The sequence below is a fragment of the Schistocerca americana genome, chromosome 7 (genome assembly GCF_021461395.2).
Source record: "Schistocerca americana isolate TAMUIC-IGC-003095 chromosome 7, iqSchAmer2.1, whole genome shotgun sequence".
In the NCBI taxonomy this organism is placed as follows: domain Eukaryota; kingdom Metazoa; phylum Arthropoda; class Insecta; order Orthoptera; family Acrididae; genus Schistocerca; species Schistocerca americana.
This window is the reverse complement of record NC_060125.1, coordinates 224,328,137-224,352,654: the sequence shown is the minus strand read 5'-3', so window position 1 is coordinate 224,352,654 and position 24,518 is coordinate 224,328,137. Positions and strand designations below refer to the sequence as shown.

The 24,518-nt window shown below is 45.1% G+C and overlaps 1 protein-coding gene across 1 annotated transcript in view; it reads right to left on the bottom strand.

Moving 5' to 3' along the window:
* The window catches only part of LOC124622852 (lutropin-choriogonadotropic hormone receptor-like), a 315,610-nt gene that overhangs the window by 36,441 nt on the left and 254,651 nt on the right, over positions 1 to 24,518 (bottom strand). Inside the window, exons 11-12 of the mRNA XM_047148644.1 lie at positions 12,947 to 13,141; positions 260 to 532 (exon numbers count right to left, since the gene is read on the bottom strand). Of these exons, the coding sequence (XP_047004600.1) occupies positions 260 to 532; positions 12,947 to 13,141 (468 nt within the window). The remainder of the gene's footprint in view (positions 1 to 259; positions 533 to 12,946; positions 13,142 to 24,518) is intronic.

Below are 24,518 nucleotides of genomic sequence, written 5' to 3'. Positions count from 1 at the left end.
TTGTCCTTAGGATAATTTAGGTTAAGTAGTGTGTAAGCTTAGGGACTGATGACCTTAGCAATTAAGTCCCATAAGATTTCACACACGTTTGAACATTTTTGATAATCCGAGGCAAAAACAGTCTCTTCAGTTCCATTTGTGAGACTACGTAACTCATAGTTTCTGTATACAATTTACTGTAAGATGAACGATATGAATATCCAACTACAGCAATGCCTTGTGACTTCACTGCTGTAGCAATACTCATGCTGTTGCTTACCTAGCAGCGGCAGCAGCGCCATCAGGAGCGCGAAACTCCAGCCGCAGAGCATGATGTAGGCGGCGTGGCGCAGCGAGAGGCGCTTGTTGAGGTGCATGGCGTGCGTGATGGCGTAGTTGCGCTCCAGCGTGATGACGGCCAGCGTGTAGACGCTCAGCTCGGCCGACAGCACGCCCAGGAAGCCCGCCAGCTGGCAGCCGGCCGACATCTGCCACGGGATGGCGAAGCGCCGGAACTCGCCCAGCGTCGACGCGTCCACCACCGCCAGGAACCCTGTGGCACAGTACAAGCTATGGACCAATGACGAAACAACTAGGCCGTGCGGAGTGGCCGCGTGGTTTGAGGCGCCATGTCACGGATTGCGCAGTTCCTCCCGCCGGAGGTTCGAATTAGAGACGGGTCGTTCGCGATCTAACTGGTCCAAAGGAACGGTTCACCAAGATGAACGGAACGAGCGAGGAACGAATTCTAAGGAACGGTGTTTCATATTTCACTTCGGTCCCGGCTTTGTACTTATAGTTCCCTGGAACGGGGAACGGTCGGTCTCGTTCCCGCAACGGCACGTCGGCCGGTCGCGTTCCAGCCTCGGTCCCGTTACCGTCTGTCTCGGTCTCGGCCTCCCTCGGCCGGACTAGTCCTCCTCCGGGTGGCTGCTCGTCGCAGTTACACTGCCGACTGCTCATAGTTCAGTATCGAGTTGTCCGTTTCGTTCGCTGCGCGCGCCCATTCCAGATCAGCATCAAACGTTTTTGAACTCTGAACTTCTGGTTCTCTTCGTATTCTATTCAGCGTTCATGACCGGTAATTAAAATGTATTTTATAATTACGTAAATTACATAAAAAAATTCCGTAGAAACACTGGAACACGTGAGGCAATACTGACCTTACGACTTATCTTAGAAGAAAGATTAAGGAAAGGCAAACCTACGTTTCTAGCATTTGTAGACTTAGAGAAAGCTTTTGACAATGTTGACTGGAATACTCTCTTTCAAATTCTGAAGGTGGCAGGGGTAAAATACAGGGAGCGAAAGGCTATTTACAATTTGTACAGAAACCAGATGGCAGTTATAAGAGTCGAGGGACATGAAAGGGAAGCAGTGGTTGGGAAGGGAGTAAGACAGGGTTGTAGCCTCTCCCCGATGTTGTTCAATCTGTATATTGAGCAAGCAGTAAAGGAAACAAAAGAAAAATTCGGAGTAGGTATTAAAATTCATGGAGTAGAAATAAAAACTTTGAGGTTCGCCGATGACATTGTAATTCTGTCAGAGACAGCAGAGGACTTGGAAGAGCAGTTGAATGGAATGGACAGTGTCTTAAAAGGAGGATATAAGCTGAACATCAACAAAAGCAAAACAAGGATAATGGAATGTAGTCGAATTAAGTCGGGTGATGCTGAGGGAATTAGATTAGGAAATGAGGCACTTAAAGTAGTAAAGGAGTTTTGCTATTTAGGGAGCAAAATAACTGATGATGGTCGAAGTAGAGAGGATATAAAATGTAGGCTGGCACTGACAAGGAAAGCGTTTCTGAAGAAGAGACATTTGTTAACATCCAGTATTGATTTAAGTGTCAGGAAGTCATTTCTGAAAGTATTCGTTTGGAGTGTAGCCATGTATGGAAGTGAAACATGGACGATAAATAGTTTGGACAAGAAGAGAATAGAAGCTTTCGAAATGTGGTGCTACAGAAGAATGCTGAAGATTAGATGGGTAGATCACATAACTAATGAGGAAGTATTGAATAGGATTGGGGAGAAGAGAAGTTTGTGGCACAACTTGACCAGAAGAAGGGATCGGTTGGTAGGACATGTTCTGAGGCATCAAGGGATCACCAATTTAGTATTGGAGGGGAGCGTGGAGGGTAAAAATCGTAGAGGGAGACCAAGAGATGAATACACTAAGCAGATTCAGAAGGATGTAGGTTGCAGTAGGTACTGGGAGATGAAAAAGCTTGCACAGGATAGAGTAGCATGGAGAGCTGCATCAAAGCAGTCTCAGGACTGAAGACCACAACAACAACACATAAAAATCACGTGGCATATAATACATACATTTTTCCAGGTAACAAAAAGGCATATCAGCTTACTTCACTATTTAGATAAATAGCGCAAGAAATACTTGTAAAAAGGCAAGATTTTTTTTTGTTATTACACATGCAAAGGAAGTCGGCACGGCACACACGAGTGGCCATTTTCCGTCCTTTTTTGATCCAAGGTAAAAGGACATGTTCATTGGTATGGAAGACAGACCGACTTACAACCGAATGAAACCCGCGCTCCATAATCGAGTGTCTGGTGCCCCCTTTTTTTTTTTTTTTAAAAAAAAAAAATGGTAACTTCTACAATATTATTTCAGTGGTACAGGGTGGCGCACGAAAAATCGTCCCCGAGTGCTACACTGCTCATTGTCGCCCACCAATGATCATCTACTGTTTCGAAATAGTTGTTTGCATTTCCTTTTTGTTATTTCTTCACTGTCTAATTATTACATGTTTATCTACTCTGCTCGTAGCGGTCAACAACTCGAACGTAACTGGCGAGCAGTCGGTACTCGGGGCCGGTTTTTCCTGCGCTACCTAATGTTATTTCACTGCGATCAGCCACATAACGCTGTAGTTGGCAAAACGAGAGGTTTCGCAGAATCACGGAAATTACAAGTGTGTGAGAATTCTGTTATCAATAAAAACTCTGTACTCCAAGGGGGAGGCAAGTGCCCCCTCTTGGCGCCTTCCATCTTTAGTTACCTATGCTACTAATTCTTCATAAGAACCATGTACCAAGCACAAATGAACGGTGAACGAGTAAAAATGAACGGTTCCCAAAAAAGAGCGATCACCAGTGGACTAGTTCCCAAGGATGAACGACTTTGCCCATCTTTAGTTCGAATCCTTTCTCGGGAATGGGTGTGTGTATTGTTCATAGCATAAGTTAGTTTTAGTATTGTGTAAGTCTAGGGACCGATGGCTTCAGCAGTTTGGCCCCTTAGGAATTCACACACATTTGAACATTTTTGATACACCTAGGAAGTTAACCAAGAGCCCTTGGTTTGCTGTAGCCATTGACTTAGAGAGGAAGACTGTGTATATGCTACCACACCCGGTAGCACCACATACAGGCACTGAATAGTGTCTGTGTTGGATATGGTAGCCGATGTGCAGTGACCAGTTCTCATTGGAAGCACTGGGCGAGTTCATTTGTTTGAAAGCACTGGGCCAGTTCATGTGTTTGCTCGGAAGAGGGGAGGGGGGCGACATTATTTGCCTGCTTTCTGACGGTCGGCAACGACGGAATCGATGTCTTTCGCAAACGATTTTACAGTAACTATTCAGTAAAAAAAATTTTGTGTTACTTATAGATGGACCTTGCCGTTGGTGGGGAGGCATGCTTGCTTCAGCGGTACAAATAGCCGTATCATAGGTACAACCACAAAAGAGGGGTATACGTTGAGAGGCCAGACAAATGTGTGATTCCTAAGAAGGGGCAGGAGCTTATTCAGTAGTTGCAGGGGCAACAGTCTGGATGACAGACTGATCTGGCCTTGTAACAACAACTAAAACGGTCTTGCTGTGCTGGTACTTGCTGAAAGCAAGTGAAACTACAGCCGTAGTTTTTCCCGAGGACATGCAGCTCAACTGTATGGTTAAACGATGATGGCATCATCTTGGGTAAAATATTACAGAGGTCAATAGTCCCGCATTCGGATCTCCAGGTGGGAACTACTCAGGAGGACATCGTTATTAGCTGTACAAGAAGACAACAGAAGCTTTTGAAATGTGGTGCTACAGAAGAATGCTGAAGATTAGGCAGGTAGATCGCGTAACTAATGAGGAGGTACTGAACAGTACTGGGGAGAAGAGAAATTTGTGGTACAACCTGACGAAAAAAAGGGATCGGTTGTTAGGACACATTCTGAGGCATCAAGGGATCACCAACTTAGTACTGGGGGAAGTGTGTGTGTGTATGGGGGGGGGGGGGTAAAAATCGTAGAGGGGGACCAAGAGATGAAAACAGTAAGCAGATTCAGAGGGAGACGAAGAGAGTTGTACAGGATAGACTTGCATGCAGAGTTGCTTCAAACCAGTCTTTGGACTGAATACCACAACAACAACAACAACAACATAGGTTGATATGTCAGCTGCATGATGACATGGTCATCATGTCGTTAATGGTCATAGTTACTGTGGTATTTGCATTTAAGCAAGACTCTGCGAAATTTGAAAAGTTTGCATGAAAAATAGGGTCACTATGATTTTGCGTTTGGTGCATACTGCATAATATGTTGTTGCTTACGAGCTATAGCTAACATCTGAATTTTTCCTTGCGTTTGGTACATATTACATAATATTTTGCTGCATATATGTGTATCTATTGAACTGGGGACCTAGAAACGACGGAGAGGCTTCGTCCCCGCCGCTGCCCTCAGTGGTTCACAACCCCACAATAGGCTACAGCAGTCCACTCACCCCACCGCCGCCCCACACCGAACCCACGGTTATTGTGCGGTTCGGCCCCCAGTGGGAACGTCTCATTCCAGATGAATGTAACTCCAATGTTTGCGTGGTAGAGTAAGTGTGGTGTACGCGTGTTTGCGCAACAATCGCCGACGTAGTGTAACTCGGCGGAATAAGGGGAACCAGACAGCATTCGCCGAGGCAGATGGAAAACCGCCTTAAAAACCATCCACAGATTGGTCGGAACACCGGACCTCGCCACTACGAGGAAATTTTTCTGATGTAACACACTCAATTGCGATCACCAGCAATAAAGTCAGAAGGAAATATCCACAACATTCGTCATATTTCATAAATGGGTTGAGATATCGAAATGAGATTTCACAACTGATAGCACATAGAGACGAGAGTATTTCACAATATCGTTATTACGTAAACATTCATTATCTGCCATGTTATTTCACTAACTACAAACATTTTTGATGAAATAACATAATTTTTAAAATTCCTCGATAGCTGTTGAAAGGAGAAATGCTGTGCATTTTAGAACAACATAAATAAAGATATTACATTTTGTTTTTGTATCGAGGATATGCTTTTTCATAAGCTATTGAACTTACTTTTCCTCAGATCCTCACTTAACAAACTTAATAAGCCACTGTTTCAGAATTCTCTCTCATTTACATCTGCACAACATGTTAGTGAAGTGACATCGTGTAAAAATCACAGTGTTATGGCAAAACAAGCAAATTTAAACTTGGCAAGAAGACAAATGTAGGTTTTACTCAAAATTCGCCACTCATGACACTTCTCTGGGAGTTACAAACGGTTAATAAGATGGGCGAAAATAAATCACAGTTTTGTTAATTTTTAGCAGAGTTAATTTTAGATACTAACCCGTTAGATGGGTAGATCACATAACTAATGAGGAGGTATTGAATATGATTGGGGAGAAGAGAAGTTTGTGGCACAACTTGACTAGAAGACGGGATCGGTTGGTAGGACATGTTCTGAGGCTTGATGCCAATTTAGTATTGGAGGGCAGTGTGGAGGGTAAAAATCGTAGAGGGAGACCAAGAGATGAATACACCAAGCAGATTCAGAAGGATGTAGGTCGCAGTAGGTACTGGGAAATGAAGAAGCTTGCACAGGATAGAGTAGCATGGAGAGCTGCATCAAACCACTCTCTGGACTGAAGACCACAACAACAACAACACTAACCAAAGCAGAAGCGACAGTTCATTTTTGGATTGGCCTCCACATAAGTGTAGGCATGGAGAAGCTCTAATCAATATTTACAAAAAATGTGAATGTGGGATTAGTTTAGAACGGCACTTCCCCTCCAGCGCTCGGCATTTCCCCTACAGCGCCTATCCGCAACCCCCACCACTACCACTCTCCCCACACTTGCCCTGGTGACTATACATCCACCAACCATGTCATTATAAACGCCCTATGCCTAGCGACAGCCCAGGGGCACACTTTCCCTCGCCATGTCATGAACATGGAGCGATCCTGTGGTCTCCAGAGCAGAATCAAGCTGCTCACACAGCGACAAAAATTTAGTCTAGCATTTCTCCCTGCATTTAAGATACTCATTGGGTACTATTCTGTTGACGGGCTATGCTGCAAAATCAGCCTGTGTTTTGTGTTTTTCTTATAACATTATGAAGGATTCGGGCTTTACACAACAGCTTACGGTACAGGGGTTGGACAAAGCTGTGGAAACACAACGATAAACGCGTTCTTCAACATAAATTCAGATGCTGGCCAAGCCTGCGAGTTGTGCTGTTGTATTTGACCATGAACAGCACCTATGCAAGAGTCATCGAGGTAGTTGTGAGTGCATCATGTTGGAGCTAAGTGAATTTGAACATGGGAAAACGGTTGATACTTCTGTAATCAAGGCAGCCGAAGTGTTCGATGTGTCGAGATGCACCAAATCGATGATTATTATCACGTACAATGAAAGTGGAAATCATCATCCGCTAAGTCACAACGTGGATGAAAGTGTGCGTCGAATGATCGTGAAAGATGGTCATTGAGGGGAATCGTGACGAAAAATAAGAGGACGACAGCTGCAAAAGTCACTGCTGAACTGACTGTCACAGTCGTGAACCCTGTCAGCACGAAAACAACACGAAGGTAACTCCATAAGTAGGGCATTGCAGGGTGATCTGGAATTCCAAAACCACTAATCAGTGAAGCAAATGCCCATAACACGAAAACGTGTTGCCCAAGCCACAATATCTGTACTAGAGAAACGGAAAAAAGTCGTTTCATCGGATGAGTCTTGTATCACACTGTTCCCATGCTGTGGCCAAGTTTACGTCTGAAGAGTGAAATATCGCGCGCGTTCGGTGATGATCTCAGCAGCTACATCGAGTTATTCCATAGGCCCCATGCGTACTCTGCAAGGTCGCGTTACTGCAAAGGATTATGTGATCATTCTGGCTGCTGTGGTCCATCCAGTGTTACAATGTTTTTCCTCCAGTGGTGATGCTAAGTTCCAAGACGACTGGGCTCCTGTTTACACAGCTCGCGCTGCCCCGGACTCATTTTGTTATTAGAAGGATGAACATTGTAGCATCTCCGCTGGCAGTCACAGTCTCCAGACCTTAATATTATTGACTGTTTGAGGTCTGCTTTTCAGAGAAGGTTCCTTGATCGCTATCCACCTCCATCATCGTTGCCTCAACTTGCCACTGTTATGCAGGGAGAACAGGGAAAACCATACAGAAGTAGTATTTATCCATTCCGAGACAACTGGAAACTTTTCTGAATGCCAAAGTTTTTTTCTACAGCGTCTTATTCATGGTAATCTGTTGTGTATCTGGTGTTTTCTTATTTTTGTGCTTCCCCTGTAGTTCACAGTGTTCATTCTTTGTGCAATCACAGCCATGGAAAAGCTTTTCTTGTGCAATTAAGTCAGAACATGTACAGGAAGGTCATCTGGAACTCTTTTAATTCTGACACATGTACCCTGGCCAGTAAGTGTGAATGAGTGCAAGATATGTGAAATTACAGGGTCAGGATTGAGTATAATGTGTCTGAAAATAGCCACCTTTCAGCACATCGAATGGTCAACCACTGGAACTCGGTTACATTTGACACATTCACCTGTAAGGAGCCAACAGGAGTGGAGGTAAAGAAGAGAACAGGTTCATTTGTAGGTACATCACGCACAGTTGGGGTGGGAGCGCAGATACATCTACCTTCTGTAGCAAAAGCTCTAGGGACTCGTCTATTGTAGAAACATCCAACCACATCTGTAACAGCATAGCCATTCAAGCCATTTGAGGGACCAAGTTCAAGTCAAACCAACCATCAGCACGAAACCACTTTTCTGGGGTTCCAAACAATGACAATCCTCCATTTATTGAAGAACCTACCGAGTGCCAGGGATAATTGAGTCGCAGGGATTTCGTTTTACAGTATTTCCCAGAAAATGGGAACAACAGAGCTATTTAAGAAGTGAAGCAATTGTCATACCTAGTAAGCTAGAATACAAAGGATGGCTGAAAGCAAAGAACGACTTCTTGAATAAAGCGCTCGACAGAGGTAGAATGCAACCAGTTTACAGCCAATCGATAATGATGGGAATTAGGAAGAAGTTCCTGAAATTATACATTTGGAGCAAAGTATTTTATTAAAATGAAACATTGGCAACCAGAAATCTGGAGAAGATGTAACTGAAAGCATTTAATATGTGGTGGTGCATAAGAGTAGTAAAAATTAAATGGACAGATGAAGTACAACTGTGGTATTTCAAAGTATAGATAATAAAATGAGTCCATGGAAGACTCTCGACAGAGAAATGGGAGGTTAGTGGAATGTACGTGCTATGGTGCTCAGGGGCACCATCCGCAACCCGCAAGACACTTACGCGGTAGAGGCAAGGAACAGCTCCGCTCATACACGCTGCCACGACATCACTGAACGCTTAAATTACTGGCAAATCATCAGGAGGTGTACCAGAGCGAGTAGCCTCACCAAACAGAGCCAGAGGCCGTTGCAGTACCACCCAGCCACGCCCCTGCTGGTCACGTGTGTGGTAAGGGGAGCACATCTCTTCTGGAAGAACGGATACTGAAGGAGACGTAGCGAGCACAGCAGGCAGTTCGCGTCGGCGAGAGCTGACCAACTCAAGCGCTGGCTGCACAGCAGTCTCTTACCAGGGAAGTGTGGGGAGAGCAGTAGTGGTGGGGGTCGCGGACATTCGCTGTAGGGGAAATGGCGAGCGCTGGAGGGGAAGTGCCATTCTAAACTAAGCCCACACTCACATTTTTTTGTAAATATTAATTGGAGCCTCTGGATGCTCGCACTTACGTGAATGATATTCAAAAAACGTACTGTCACTGGATAAACATAAAACCAGTTGAAAGCCTAATGACTTAAAGAAGATGTTCGTCACAGCAGGATAAGCAACCAGAATGTGTACATTAGTATGGTGACACTATGAAATGAATCACTTGGTGATGTAATAGTAGTAGTTTGTAAAGCTCAGGTGTGGACTACAGAAGTGTGCCAGTGAAGTAGACGATGATCTGAAGTTAAGCTTCTGTGTAGATTGTGTTTCCGTTAGACTGCTGGACGCTAGCGAGGGACCAGATAGTTAGTGTATGTGTCATGCCACAAGAAGAGCAGAATGCAGTTTCTGTGTAATTGGCCATACGGGTTAGCCGTGCAGTCTAAAGCGCCTTGTCACGGTTCGTGTGGCTCCCCCTATCGAAGGTTCGAGTCTTCCCTCGGGCGTGGATGTGTATATTGTCCTTAGCGTAAGTTACTTTAAGTTACATTAAGTAGTGTGTAAACTTAGGGACCAATGACCCCAGCAGTTTGGTCCCATAGAACTTACCACAAATTCCAATTTTTTCTGTGTAATTTTTGTTCTTGGTGTACCCTCCTGAAATGAATAAAGAACTACTACGAACTTCTATCAGCACTAGTGGTTAAGACACAATCTAGCAACAATATAGTACGTATGTTATGATGTTCAGGAACAACAAGCCTGATGTTGCAGAGAGAAGTACAGACAAACACTAAAATATTCAGGAAAGATTGTAAAGGATGCTGCTTGAAGCACTCATGTAGGGTGAAAAGGATTAAATAGGGAAAACATAAAACCAGTTGACAGCCTAATGAGCTAATGAATAATTTTGTCACAACAGGACAATAGTATGATAACACTACAAAATGAATAACTTGTGGATATAATAGTTGTAGTTATTTAAAGATTGGGTGTGGACTACAGAAGTTTCCTGGACATGACAATCCAAGATACCAAGTCTTCCACCACTGTTAGATCCCTGAGATGTGCCATAACAGATCCCAATAGTTGTCAGATATGAGTTATATACTGATGTCAGAAGTTCTTATGCATACTGTCCACTTCGACCACTTACTATTTTTACATCAGATCCGTGTTCCTGTCCTCGGAGCAATTTATTAATCTGAACAAGTTTCCCAGCCGATGCACCAGTTGTGATGCACCAAGTCCATCACCACTATCAGCGGTTGCGCTCATTGCTCGCTCTACTTTCATCCATGCGTCCAACAGGCACACATCATGACAAAATTTTCCAACATTTACACAGTTTGAACATTAACATCACTGTCACAGAACACAGCCAAGGAGCACTTTATCAATTTCGTTAATTGTACAGCTCACAAAATATCTCTTAACGAACACATTACTCAGCAAAGCACGACAATATCTGTAGCCATGCATATTACTGGTGGTCTGTTTCTCCTCCACCTCACAACCAGCAGCTGGCCCAGGCCAGTCTGCAGCCGTGGTGTGGAAGTCGCACTCGTACACATCTAGAGGCACTGACTTGTACCTGACTTCCCAACCTCGTGGTTTCCAGCCTGATATGCTTCAACAACACTAGACATTGCTGACAAAAAGTTAAAATGTGTAGGGCGGGCACAGTGCAGTGCTGATTAGTGACGTTCAGAAATTACAAAAATTATGGTAACTATTGTAGACCTAATAGACTGAAAAATGTTTTCAGCATGTAGGTCCAATTGGAATGTACCATCATACATATGTTTCACTTTCCAGAATTTAGGAAACTGTGTTCAGACTGTCTCAGAGTATAGCTGTAAATCTGTACAGAAGTCCAGCGGCCAGAACACTACAGAATTTGCTCTGAAAAACACATCACTGAACATTCACCAAAAAAATGGGAGATGAATAGGGACACCAAAGGAGATCATTTGGACTGCTGAAAGATGATTTACTATTTTTCACTAGGTGGATGTTTAGAGCCCTGTGAAGCTAAAAAAAGGGAAATGAAAGGTGTCTGGTGAAAGTGTGGTGTCACCGCCAGACACCACACTTGCTAGGTGGTAGCCTTTAAATCAGCCGCGGTCCGTTAGTATACGGCGGACCCACGTGTCGCCACTATCAGAGATTGCAGACCGAGCACCGCCACACGGCAGGTCTAGAGAGACTTCCTAGCACTCGGCCCAGTTGTACAACCGACTTTGCTAGCGATGGTTCACTGACAAAATACGCTCTCATTTGCCGAGACGATAGTTAGCATAGCCTTCAGCTACGTCATTTGCTGCGACCTAGCAAGGCGCCATTATCAGATGCTATTGATATTGTGAAGAATGTACAGACAAGAGCTATGTTCAACATTGATGGATTAAAGTTAAGTATTCCACCAAGTACCACCTTTTTTCTGAAGTCTGAATTCCTTGTCCTGTTCCAAACCTCACGCCAGCCTGCGTGAGCTTCAATGCGTCCCTTTCAGCTTCCTCCAAACTCCGTGGGTTGGCTCCTGCCAATCCACAACAGAAAGAGTCACGGAAATGTGTTCACTGCTGTTACCGAGGTCTGTACTTAAGCGTATATATCTCATAACATTTCTTGGATACTTAGAAAGCATCTGCCGTTTCCTTACGATGTGGTTTCTCTCATACCTTGAAAGAATTGTGTGTGTTGTATTGGATATGAAGATGGCCAATAAACACAATCAGACATCTGCCAAGAGATACACTATGGACACTTAGTAATTGAAATGTACATAACTTTGAAATAATGAGAATAGAATTCTTGATTGTATAAAATACTCTTGAATGCTGAGATACTTGCATAAGGCACTGGATATTAGTAATATTTAGTAGCATCATGCTACGTCGAAATAGTGTCCTCACCGCAATCTTCTGTATTAATGTTGATAAGTCTATAGATGCACTGAATCTGGGGGCGAAGTTTCAGATTAAAGGGATTTTGGATAAAAAGAATGATATGATAGGCAATATATTGTGGAAGGCATACAATATGAACCAAATCATAGTTACCGACTGCCACTTAAAAGGGAAACCAAATAATCCTGCCTGTCTTTATGTTCACAATTTACATAGTGAGGAGAGGGACTGAAGCGGAATGGCTGAAAAAAAAAACTAGTTATGTGGAAAGTTTTTGAAACGAGTGTTAGTGAACACAATACTGTCCTAGTAATCATTAACAAAAAAAGATGAGGTTGTGTGACTGCTAAATGGCACCAGAACGACTAACATCATTGAAGAAATGGAGTGACAGAAATTTCATTCAATTTTAGTTTTAGCTGCATCTAACTTCATGGCAGAAGTACAGCATAAAGGAGCCATTGCTTTCCATTAACAGAGGCCAGGCTTGACAGATACATCACAATTCACGGAAATATTCAACGTACCCTTAGTATTCCTCTACTTTGGAGCATGACGTAATCGAAATAGCGACAAAACATTCATTAAAATTCAGTATTCCTAAAATACGCACCACAACAAACATTATAGTTATCCTCATGTCATCGCATTTATTAGTCTCGCTCACTCACAACCAAATTGTTACTTTTCAAGAGACCTCGAGCTACTCTAAAGATCAGTCAGGCACCACAACCCGTATTTCAATATAAATACTGTCAGCATTCTGTTCTTTCTCTGCTTGCGCACGCGGGGCGTCGCTCGATACAAGATCATTGTGTCATAGATCAAAGAAAACGTCTGGTATCTGTAGGTTCAGTTGTCCTCTATCGATTTTGGACTACCTGTGTTATGATCCTGTTCGAGCTCCTTCAGTTTAAAGCTTTCGCCGCTTCCCTTCATCACCCCATCTGAATTATGCGAAGACTACAAGTGAAATTTCGCAATGATTATTTAGTGCACCTTTGTTTGGTTTACCAAAGATACCAGTGCAGTGGCCCAGCCATCATTTGAAATTAAAAGGGAAAAAATGACACTCACCGAGGTAGACGCCCATGAAGAAGTCCGCGGCGGCGAGGTTGCAGACGAGGAAGCGCGGCACGTCCATCTTGCTCCTGGAGAAGACGAGCACGAAAACCACGGTGCCGTTTCCCAGCATGGCCAGCAGGAAGACCACCCACACGCCGCAGCGCAGCGTCCACCAGTCGAACAGGTCCTGGCACGGCAGGAATGGGCCTGTGGGACACAGCACACATCGCACGTGACGTCACCGGGACAGTCTTCCACTGGATTGGCAAAATCCATATCTTGCACACAATAATGTGTAGATGGTGGGATATTGTGGATTAAGAAAAGACTTTGTCAAACCATCTGACTAGAATGATCTCACCTGATAGTCTTCAGCTCCCAGGACCGTGAAGGCATCGGACATCTTCTCGTACTGAAGGGAATTCGATTGCCGAGTTAAAATACTTGATTACGGAAGGGATCATGGAGAGACTACAGACTAATAACAAACCGAGAGCTACGGTACAGTTCAACTTGTTATATTCTTGATAACACGTAGGAATCCGAGGCAGTCTTATTTTAAAAAAATGTGGGAACTTGCCAGTCGACAGATTTGGATTACACGACGATCCTGAAGCTTGTCATGGGCTAAGCCAAAAGCAAATGAAAAGACATAGAAACACTTGAGAAATAATGATAACTACTGCTGTCCCTATAGATGTCATTGACCTGGAAAACAGAGCTGACTTTCCGGAATTTAGAATCACAAACGAACCTAACTGACCATGTGGAACACGTGATGCAACTATGTAGACAGGGGCATCGCGGAAAAGCTTACAACTCTAACATGACGGAACCATAATGCTGCTTTTTTACGGTGCAAATAGAATATTTGTATCTTAATCACAGTGATATTTGCAATAAGCGTTCCTCCGCGAGTCTCTTGATGAAAGCTCAATCTAAGAGTGCATGATTCCTTCCAAGGTGGTGGAAACCAATACACATATCGGGATAACGGTGACAGTTACTGCACTACTGTTAGTCAGGAAGTGATGTATCAAGAATTGAAACGAACTGAGGCTCAGCAAGGCCATCTCTCATTGGTTTTGTTCCCTTTGATGCCACACCACTGTGTCCTTCATCCGATAGAAAAAGGTTCCTTTAGCCAATTTGACTGGCTGTGGTAATGCAGATTTTACTGCGGCTTTCTGCTGAGGGGTATTTCGGCCTGCCCAACATGAAGGCTGGTGGTCGTGAGGTGAGGCCAATTCCCTGACCACCGGAGGGGTCAGTGTTCTTCCTTGGTTTGAGTTTGAAACCAACGGCCACTGGAACTTTTGCAGGTTTCGCCACCTTGAATATTTTATGAATTAAATGTCTGTGGTCATGAAAACTGCTCAGACCCACCATTCGATGGTTCGCTACTTAGGAACGCACTAGGTAGCTTCATTTGGTTTGGGAAGATGACTTATGATGTGTACAGCCCTGTCACTCCTACGACCGAACTCGTAATTGCATAATCAGTACAAATCTATTATTGTAAACGCACTTACAATTTTATTTTACTCTCTCTCATTGTAGTGGGACTGCGCTGTTCAGTTTCTGAGACTTTGCCGCGTGATCAATACGTCACCGAAAAGTCTCTGTGTTACAAATGTTTGCTTTACCTACTTTTCTCATCATTTACGCTGCTAAACTTGGGATATTTACGAATATGCTGTTTGAATGTTGCCTTCCAGGCGTTCAGACAGAGCTCTAGTTCACATCAGTGAGGATTTCTCTTAGGAAAATAAACTATAGAGAAGATCTTCACCCTAAGGCAAATTTTAGAAGAAATAGATGAATACGGTCTTGTGACGCATCACCTCTTCATAGACTACAAATCAACATTCGATAGCACATACAGAGAGCAACTGCACCGCCCTTTGACTGAAGTAGGAATTCCTAGGAAAACTGTTAAGGCTTTCGAGAATGAGGACGAATGAGAAACAGAGTAGTATAAGAACGGGACGAATGATGTATGATCCTCCAGATACAGAAGATAGTGTAAAGCAAGAGATGCGCTGGCGCGTCTCCTTTTTAATGTTGCTTTGGAGAGGGTCACAACGCTAACTTAGTGTACAGGGGAACGATATTTTATAAAATAATACAAATACTAATTTACCCTGATGAAACAGATATGGTAGCAATAACTAGGAAAGCAATGGAGGAGGAGACATTCGTCACACTTGGGCAGACCAATAGGAGTAAAGGACTGAATATCAATCAGAAAATGAAAGAAAATATTTGGCTGCTGGAAAAGTATGCGAGGAGAACAAGCTACCTTCAATAACACTGGAGCAGGTTAAATATGTGGCATCGACTGCCACCAACTCAAAGTTCTTATGAAATTAAATAGAGGTTAATGGGAGCAAACAGAGCTTATTTCGCATTAAGACGTTGTTTTCCTCAAGGCTCTTAATTTGTGTAATCATATTAACGATTTATAAATTACTTATACTGGATGGTCATAATTAAAGTGCAGCAGGTCGCGGAGGTACACTGTGGCTGTTTCTATCGTATGAAAGCGAAATTTGGTAAATGTGTTAATGTGGAACCGATTTACGCTGGAAAAAATAGTTCAAATTTTGGCCACCAGGTGTAAATCTGGCGCTTTACATTGTTGGTATGACATCTATGCTGTTATTTGTCAAGCCATAACGTGATTTAACAGTGCGGCTGTCGAGAAGAGGACCGTGCGCTGTTAGTGAAACTGTTTTATGTGAACGACAGCGAAATTTGGTAAATGTGTTAATGTGGAGCCGATTTACGCTGGAAAACTGCGGACTGAAAGGTCTGTGGAGAGGTCCGATGTCACTAAATGGTTTAAAGAAAGTCGAAAACATGGATGAGCTAGATGTGGAACCTGAGGAGAAGGGTGTTCTATTCCGGTGAAGGTTACTGATGGGGTTGCTGTTGTTGTAACTAACAATGCACACATGCCTCGGTAGTGCTAGTGCTCGTGCAGTGTCACGAGAACTTTACATCCCACAGTCAACAGAATAGATCCATCCCATAGTCAACAGTATAGATCCAGACGGTGCAGCAACTGAAACCTCATGATCCGCAACAAAGTTCTGAATTTGCTCTTTGCCTTCTGGCATAGATAGAACTTGATGACATATGGCCGGGCAATATTCTATGGAGCGACGAGCCACATTTTATACTACAGGGCGCACTGAATAAACAGAATTGACGAATTTTGGTGTTGTGCACAAAGAGTTACTGCACTCGCCGTATGTGGCTGTGTGGTGTGGATTCACAAGCACTTTTATTCTCTTCTTTCAAGAGAATACATCCAGAGCACCTGTCAGGTGTACCACGACCTCCGCATGTTATCGAGACTTCGTTGTACATCATGTGATCCCTGCTTTGAAAGGTCGCAAGTGTGCGGAAACCACTGTTTTCATGCATGACGGGGCAGCACCTCATGTTGCTTGTCCAATGAAACATCTGGTTAATGTAGCCTTCCACGAACATGTTTTCTCCAGAGGCTTCCCAAATGCATTACCTGCGAGATCATCTCATCTGCAGCCATGTGACTTTTTGCTCTGGGTGGGAGGGGGAGGGGGGGGGGGGACACCTTCAGTCTCTACCTGATCTGAAGGCCATTATACAGGAACACGTTGCTCAGATTCCACCGCAGCTGCTGTGAGCAACTGTTGATCACATCGTTTTACAGATTCAGTCTCTCCTCGAGGTCTCCAGTGCTCATACTGAACACATTGTGTAAGCGGTGGTTAATAATAAAATCAACATTATGCCTTGCTCACTTGCTTGGCATTTTCTGCCCACGTCCCATTCCTAATCCATCACATACGGAAACATTTCTGTACGTCTCTCTTGCGTTCACAGCACCAGATTTGCACCTGGTGGGCAGAATTGGAACAAATTTTATTCCAGCGTAAAGCGGTTCCGCAGTAACGCACTCTCTGCATCACGATAATTACAGCCTACAATAGACCGCTGTCAGTAGCTGTACTTTAAATATAACCACCAAGCACGACAGGTACTTCCATATGCATCGGAAACTTGATCATTAATACCAAAGGTATTAGAATGCTAGATGTCTTTGAGAGAAAGATACTTCGAAGAATCGTTCGCCTAACATGTGAAAGAGGAAGCTTAAGGAGGAGCTACAAACATGAGTTATACACTTTATATAATAACCCATCTATCAGAAGAACAGTGGTGCAAGCCACATTCAGATGGGTCGGACACGTGACATGGATGAATGATACAGAAGTAACTAAAAGCACATTAGATGGAAATCCATAATGGGGACTGGTAGAGCGAGAACCAGATGGAGAGATGGAGGGAATGCAGAGATAGAGCACTGTATCGTGATAACCGACGGAGAATCGATGAAGTGGCCAACTGATCACAATGAACTGTAGGGCCACAGAAGATTTTGCTCCAAAATACAGACACGGCGCGCAACGACACTGCGATTTTGGAGAGTGGGCCACATATTCGCATTGGAGGAGGAGATTCTGTAAACTGGGTTTGCATGATACGGTCAGTGCACCAAACAAACGCTCAATAAAGTCGCGAGTGTTTGTAGTTGCGACAGTAGGCACCGACAGTAGAGACAGTCGTGCGCCGCAGACGACTTGCAAAATTGAGTCCTAAGCACCGGATAGCAGCAGCTACACACAACGGATCAGTGCTGCCGGCAGGAAGCCTCGCACCTATAGCCATGGCGCTCGATTTGCGGATGTTAAGGGACCTACCGGAAGCTTTGCCGTAGGTGGTAACTGATGCCAGTGACTCGGTGACCTTAGCACCGCAACGGAGAACGATGACGAGATCGTCCGCGTGATCAGTGCAGCTGAAATCATGGGAACCGAGAGACATTACAGACAGTGTTTGACAGAGGGCACAGAGCAACGGTTCCATGGCGAAAGAATACAGCAGTACAGAGAGCCTTGACGCACCGAACGGTGGATCAAGATGGAAGGAATAAATGGCCATTACAGTATGCATGGGATGTAGTTAAATGGCGGAGGACAGTTCCATGAAGCAGACGTATTACAACGTCGGCGGTAGTATCAGGGTACCCCATACTGCGTAGCCCCTCTTCCAGTTAGCCGTGATCGACACGACCGAACGCCTGGCTGGAGTCAAGAGCTGCCAAAATTCCAGGTACACGACGAGCGTGAGCAAGAGAAATTATGTCCCTATAGCAACAGAGGACAGTGCGGATGCTATTGGGATCTCCCAAAGAAGTTTGATCAGGGGAAACCACGCACTGGGCCAACATCTGGTTAAAGATCTTTGTGTCGCTGTTGAGCAACGTCAATGGGCGGTAATCACATGTCCATGATGTATCCCGAGTCTTGTGGATGGGAGCGAGGAGATCTTCGAGGAAACCGTCTGGGATATATGCAAGAAGCGACATAAGGCCCCAAGAAATTTCCGTCCACATCGGTGCCATTAGAGGACGAAATGTCCGATAAAACTCTAGTGGAAAGCCGTCAGGGCCAGATGACTTGCTCATAGAATCCACCTGGATAGCACCGTGGACTTTGTCATCCGTGACGTCGGCAAGAAGATCCATTGTTCAATGTCTAGGAACCGAGCCACAGGAGAGTCGGGAGACCGCCTTAATGTTGGCAGGTTGGTGACGTTGGCAGAGTACAGGATAACATAATGTGCGTGGAGGCAGACCCTGTATCACGTTGGGTACCTAAGCGCCATCCAGCCAGTTGTAAGAACATTAATCAAAGTCCTCCGAAGGTGGCGCCGTTCTGCTACCACATAGTACATAGACGGACGCTCCTGCACTGAACTGTCGTCTATGCACGCCCTGAGCATAGCTCCTTCGAGATGACGTCGAGAATGCCTTGGCTCGATTCACCATCGCCTGACGCTCTGGCGAGTACATTCCTGGAGAATGGTGAAGTAGAAATCCTGGGTTCCTCGCCGCCACGCCGCGCCGCGACCTCCCTTCCGTAGCCGGCCAAGGCCTTGCGGAGGGCATGCTTTGCGCTTGGGACCCATCATGACAAGGCAGACTGATATACATCACGGCGTCGAAAACAAGCTGTCCACATGATCTCGATGAGTTGTCGGCAGTCAGGTGAAGTAAGATAGATCGTTTTCAGTTTCCATGGTTGCTGGCTGCACCACAGCTTTTGGCGGCAGAGACTGATGGCACTGATAGATGCATCATGGTCAGAGAACACGACAGGGCGGACTTCAGCAGCCTGCATCCCACCGACAATACCGACGTAGATATAAACACGACCGAGGTGACTGCATGAGTGACTAGTGAAATGTGTAAAACCTGAACGATCATCATGAACATGCTCCAAAGAGTCCACAATGCTCATGTACTGGAGAACTGCTGCTAGCGCCGCGCACAGAGAGTGACGCGGCCGTTGGTGTTTGTGTGGTTGGTTGGAGTTGACTTCGCCTCCCATGACCAAAGTGTCGTGCCGACCCAGGAAGAGAGGTGTGAGCGCCTCAGAGAAGAAAGTGGGAAGTTCGCGGCGGTGATCCGCACCAGATGGCACATAGACGTTGATGATCCTGACGCCACTAAACGTGAGAGCTATACCTCCAGCATTAGGGAAATAGGAAACTGGGGTATGCGTGAGAGATGTGTGCCGTAGAGCCATGGGGAGCACAAAAGGCTGCAAAATACACCTCCCGAAGGAGAGCAACGTCTACGTCCGTAGCGGACAACATATCATGGAGTAAACCAGTTCGTGGCGTGCGTGAATGGTATTTACATTGACTGTGGCTGTGCGATAAGTCCGAACAGCTGCCATCGCCAGCAAGACGGGCGATGTATACTTGGGGGAAGCACAGGGAGCTCCCTGTTAGGCTCCCTTGGAAGGGAACATCACTGTAACGTGGGAGGAGCCTATCCCACCAGGGGGGGGGGGGGGGGTGTACACCTCCAGAACGTTCATCGTTAGCATCGATGTCATCTACTCAGGGGACAGACGCCTTACACGACCCGTTCAGTGGAATGCTATCAGCGCTGCGACCACAGATAGCGACAGAAGCAGAAAGCAAGCAACCATATCAGACGTAGGCCGGGGAAAGTCCGTATCTGTAGGCGGATGCCCACTGGAAACGGAGGCGGGGAAAGACGTCGCGTCGTCTGGTGCCAGGGTGTCAGACGACAACGCTTCAGTAGGAGGGTCGTCCTACTGTGCACACATTCGATGGAGGCAGGCAAAATGTCCATCGCGTCATCGAGAGAAGTCGACGCCGGGGCCGACTGATTCAGAGCGGTCGCAGGAGGCAGCCCAGTTACGAACGCGTAAGATGATAACACAGTGGGTGCTGCAGAGAGAGCGATGCTCCGATCGGCGTCTTAACCGGACTACGTTGGAGAAATTCAGAGCGGACATGGCCTTCCTGGCCACAACCTGAACAGGTGCGCAGTTGGCCATCGTATACATGACGACAGCCCTGCAGCTAGCAATTACCAAGTACGAAGACACGTGTTATTCAGTTCAGTTTTTATCTGACGGACACCATTGACCACATGGTACATTTCGAGCGTCTTCCACGCGCAACGCGACTGACGACGTTGCTGTAAGGCGGCCACCCCAACGACCGACGGCCCTAAAACGGGAGTTAGAAAACCCTAAATGTTCAGAGACCGTAGCCCGCGTGATCAACCACGACAGCTTCCATATGGCGGTCAGAGTATCGGAACCTCAGATCGCTATCGTGGCGCTGCACAACGTCGCAGCACAGCTCTTCATTGTCCAGCTTGATGTACGAGGTGCGGCTAAAAAAAAACCGGACTGATGCTGGAAAAAAACATTTATTTACAATTATTTACAATTTCATGTTATCTCCTTCAATGTACTCTCCTCCTCGGTCTCTACACCGCTCCAAACGAATTTTCCACTGTTCATAGCAATGCTGCATATCATTTTCGGTAAGTCCATACATTACTTCCGTCGCTTTTTCTTTTACTGCTTCAACAGTCTCAAATCTAGTTCCTTTCAAAGCTGACTTGACTTTAGGGAAAAGAAAAAAGTTACAGGGGGCCAAATCAGGTGAGTAGGGTGGATGATCTAAGATGGGAATGTTGTGTTTTGCCAAAAACGTCTTCACTGACAACGCACTGTGAGCTGGGGCATTGTCTTGGTGAAGGGTCCATGACTTTTTTCTCCACAAATCGTTCCGTTTTCTCCGTACTCGCTCACGTAGGGTAGCCAGGACGCTAATGTAGTAATGCTGATTCACTGTTTGTCCCTCTGGTACCCAATCAATGTGCACAATCCCTTTGATGTTAAAAAAAAATCATCATTGCCTTGAATTTCGATTTTGACATTCGTGCTTTTTTTTGTCGTGGAGAACCAGGAGTTTTCCAATGCATCGATTGGCGTTTAGTTTCGGGATCGTAAGTAAAAAACCACGATTCATCGCAAGTAATAACATTTTGTAAGAAGGTGGGATCACTTTCAATGTTTTCCAGGATGTCAGAACAAATCATTCTTCGGCGTTCCTTCTGTTCAATTGTGAGACACTTTGGAACCATTTTTGAACACACTTTGTTCATGTTGAAACTTTCATGAAGAATCTGCCTAACACTTTCCTTGTCAACTCCTGTTAACTCAGACACTGCTCTGATTGTTAAACGGCGATCTTCTCGAACAAGTTTACCGATTTTTTCAATGTTTGCATCAGTTTTTGCTGACAATGGTCTGCCAGTGCGAGTGTCATCACTGGTGTCTTCGCGGCCATCTTTAAATCGTTTAAACCACTCAAACACTTGTGTTCGCGATAAACAATCATCGCCGTACACTTGTTGTAACATTACAAACGTTTCACTTGCAGATTTTCCTAGTTTGAAACAAAATTTGATGTTAACACGCTGTTCTTTCTGTACACTCAACATTTTCCGACGCACACACAAAACGTCAACTACTTAAAACAGACGCCACGGGCAGACTGAGTGCAGGAGGCAGATGAAACTCGAGCAGTAGGCGGAGCGAGAGTCAATTCACAGGCCACGCGACTTTCAGCCTTATTGCATTCGTTTTATTGTTTCACCAGTACTAGTCCGGTTTTTTTCTAGCCACACCTCGTATACAGTCGTAATGAAGTTCGAAAAATGAATTCCGGGAGCATGTTTCGGCGGGAGACACATTTCGTCCGGTATAAACCTTTCTACTTCATACGCCCTTGGTCGTTCATGATCCAAAGGAAAAGTTAATTTCATCGTGGTTTGGCGGCAGGAAAGCGCCATGATGGTTAATGAAGTCGGACACTTAAAACAAGCCGCTACGCGGCGGTAAGAAACGCGTGTTCGCACGCACGCACCACAACAGGCGAGACGCAAACAAGGCGTGCTCGCGTCTCCACTGACGAAGGCAGACCGCCCACTGCGCCACATCAACACTGCATCGAGTGGCTCTGTAAACGTGTACGATCATTGCCGGGACAATTGAGACTACTGGCGCTGCGGATATACACTGTGAGTGAATTTTAACGATTTGGTAGGGAAAAAATGAACAAAGCTGACATGAAGTGGATTCATGATGAAGTGGCGCATTTTACTAGCTTTTACCAGAAAAAGCCAGCGTTATGGAATGTACAGTTACTGGGGTAAGAAAAAAAAATGGTTCAAATGGCTCTGAGCACTATGCGACTTAACTTCTGAGGTCATCAGTCGCCTAGAACTTATAACTAATTAAACCAAACTAACCTAAGGACAGCACACACATCCATGGCCTAGGCAGGATTCAAACCTGCGACCGGAGCGGTCGCTCGGCTCCAGACTGTAGCGCCTAGAACCGCACGGCCACTCCGGCCGCCTACTGGGCTAAGCGAGCAGAGTTAAGAAGCAAAGTTTCTCGGCTGTAACAGCTATTGTTTTTAACACCTCCACAGGAAAAATTTGCCAGAATATCCAAAACTCAAGGAATTTCATAACATAGAAATTAATTTTATAACATAGATTAACTAACCTAAAGAAACAAGTAAAGTTACATTCGAAAGTAATCGTTTTGGAACTCGGAAAGAGCGTTGAGGAACAGATCTTCAGGAATTTACGAGCAGTCCCGTAAAAGTCAACAGGTACAAGATATGTTCACATAAACGTATGTATATAAATTATTCACTTACGAGATATCTGCCCAATTTGGGTACAAAGATGAAATTGGTGTAACGTTATTTCATCGTAATTGTTACGTTACCAGATATTAAATAGAATAAACGTAGCTGATACCAGAAATACTAGTGTCGCAAACAGTCTGTCTTTAACAATAATGGATTTACGCAAAATGGTATCTATATTGGCAGTTTTGGGTCCAATTCTGTTATTCTTTTAAAACTTCGATATTGTTGTGTGTGCAGCAATACGGCATCGACTGCACACCGACCAGCGCAGCGGTGCGATACGCCATCAAGAAGGCGCTGACCCGCGCACCAGTGGCAAGAGTGGGCAGCACCATTCATCCAGGAAGACAGAGTTCAGTGCTCCATCTCAGCGCTGATTTAACCAGCCGCCCATTACTGAATAATAGGAAGGCGATATTTAACCCGCGCTGTGCGAGTCGTAACAGTGAAAAATAACTGTATGTAGGAGGCATAGGAAGCAAAGGAAGCCACTTCATAACGAGAAGTTACGTCTCTTTCCTTTTTAGAAATAAAGAGTTCTATTAATTTAAAAGTTTAATGTACAGATTATTTTGGATTCCTGTCAGGGGCCATCGTAACTTCTGCCCTTCCTTGTCTATGTCGGTGCTGACTCCCACAGTAGCCGACAAAACATCCGGCGACGAGTAATCCAGAACCAACGGCCGGCCGGAGTTGACGTGCGTTTCTAGGCGCTACAGTCTGGAACCGAGCGACCGCTACGGTCGCTGGATCGAATCCTGCCTCAGGCACGGATATGTGTGATGTCCGTAGGTTAGTTAGGTTTAATTAGTTCTAAGTTCTAGGCGACTGATGACCTCAGAAGTTAACTCGCATAGTGATCAGAGCCAGAACTAACGCTTCCTTCACTCTTCGCCACTCCCTTCCACCGCGTCACTAATATATCTCTCTGTTCTTTCGGAACAGTTACTAGTTGTATTCTTCCTTGCAGACTAGGAACAATGCTTACGCTATTTGTGTATTTGCATTGGTTCTAGTTATATAGTTGCGGCGCTCCTCTCATTAAAATGGCCTCTAACCTGTCGCCTCTGTCGCCTACACCAACTGCGCCTACGCCTCCTGCTGGATTGATCTAATTCAGTTTATTCAGTTTCAGAATCGCAGCAAAATGCCGCAGCTGATGACGCAGTCCAGCAGCTAATTAATGCACAGGGCAGTGCTGCATCGACTCCGCCACAACAGCCAGCCTTTTCTACTGCACTGCCTCCATGCATTCCGTTGTTACGAGCTTTCAATGACCAACAAGAGGAGAGGAACGAGTACTGTTCGATGCTCGTTGTGCTACACATCGTGTGCAAGGTACTGTAAAACTGTCCTATTTCTTGTCAAAGGCCAGCAACAGCAGTTAACCGCCTCGCTCAGAAGTCATTCCCCACTAGTAGGCCGGAGTTGTTAGTTTTTGAAGATTTAATTTCCGCCCTCACTAAGTATC